This window comes from Limulus polyphemus, unplaced genomic scaffold (genome assembly GCF_000517525.1).
Source record: "Limulus polyphemus unplaced genomic scaffold, Limulus_polyphemus-2.1.2 Scaffold9200, whole genome shotgun sequence".
NCBI classification, from domain to species: domain Eukaryota; kingdom Metazoa; phylum Arthropoda; class Merostomata; order Xiphosura; family Limulidae; genus Limulus; species Limulus polyphemus.
The window spans coordinates 3,326-4,069 of NW_013674810.1; the positions used below are offsets into that span (position 1 = coordinate 3,326).

General features: G+C 34.1%; 1 protein-coding gene across 1 annotated transcript in view; it reads right to left on the reverse strand.

Annotated features, from left to right (window-relative positions):
• Nucleotides 1-242: 242 nt before the first annotated feature.
• LOC106475805 (rho GTPase-activating protein 190-like) overlaps nt 243-744 on the reverse strand; it is a 22,997-nt gene continuing 22,495 nt past the window's right edge. Inside the window, exon 12 of the mRNA XM_013936480.2 lies at nt 243-433. Within this exon, the coding sequence (XP_013791934.2) occupies nt 243-433 (191 nt within the window). The remainder of the gene's footprint in view (nt 434-744) is intronic.

The window sequence follows — 744 nt, forward strand, 5'->3', positions numbered from 1 at the left end:
TTTTATTATAAAATTTTCTTAGTGATCCAGAACTATTCTCTGCAGCAGCTTTTATATTCTATTCTACCAAGTTGAAAAACAAAACAAAACCTAAACAACATTTGTGTTTAAAACATCATGATGTAGCAACACATGAAAACCAAATAAAAAAAGACAGACCAATACACACCTAACAGAAAGTTTGGTAGGTATTTGCTTACGAACAAAAACCATTTGGTTTGTAAAAAATTAATCTTATAAAATTAGATCAATAAAAACTTGTTAGTATGAAAGCAACTCCATGAAGGAAAGACAAGAGAAGCAAAGTCTGTACCCTCATCGAGGCTGGCGTGAGAAGCCAGGTGTCCTGCTGGAAAAGAGGGTTCCTTCCTTACATGAGGTGGAGGGAGGTCAGGAGGGGCAGGTTCTGGAGGAGGGGGATAGGTTCCATAACCTTTACAGAAAACAAAAAGATTACAGCCTGATTAAAACTTTCCTTAGAGAAAGCAGTCTTTATCTTACAGATAGAGAGCGAAAATTTGGTTTTTAAATAAAGAAGCCCGATATTTTCTGAAAATAATAGATCCTGTTAAACCCATTTTTGTCATAAAGTTCTTATCTCTTGTGAAAGTAATGGGTCATGTTGAACATTTATTTTCTGAAGTAATATTTTTCTGAAAGTAATGGGTCATGTTAAACATTTATTTCCTGAAAGTAATGGGTCATATCGAACATTTATTTCCTGAAAGTAATGGGTCATATCGA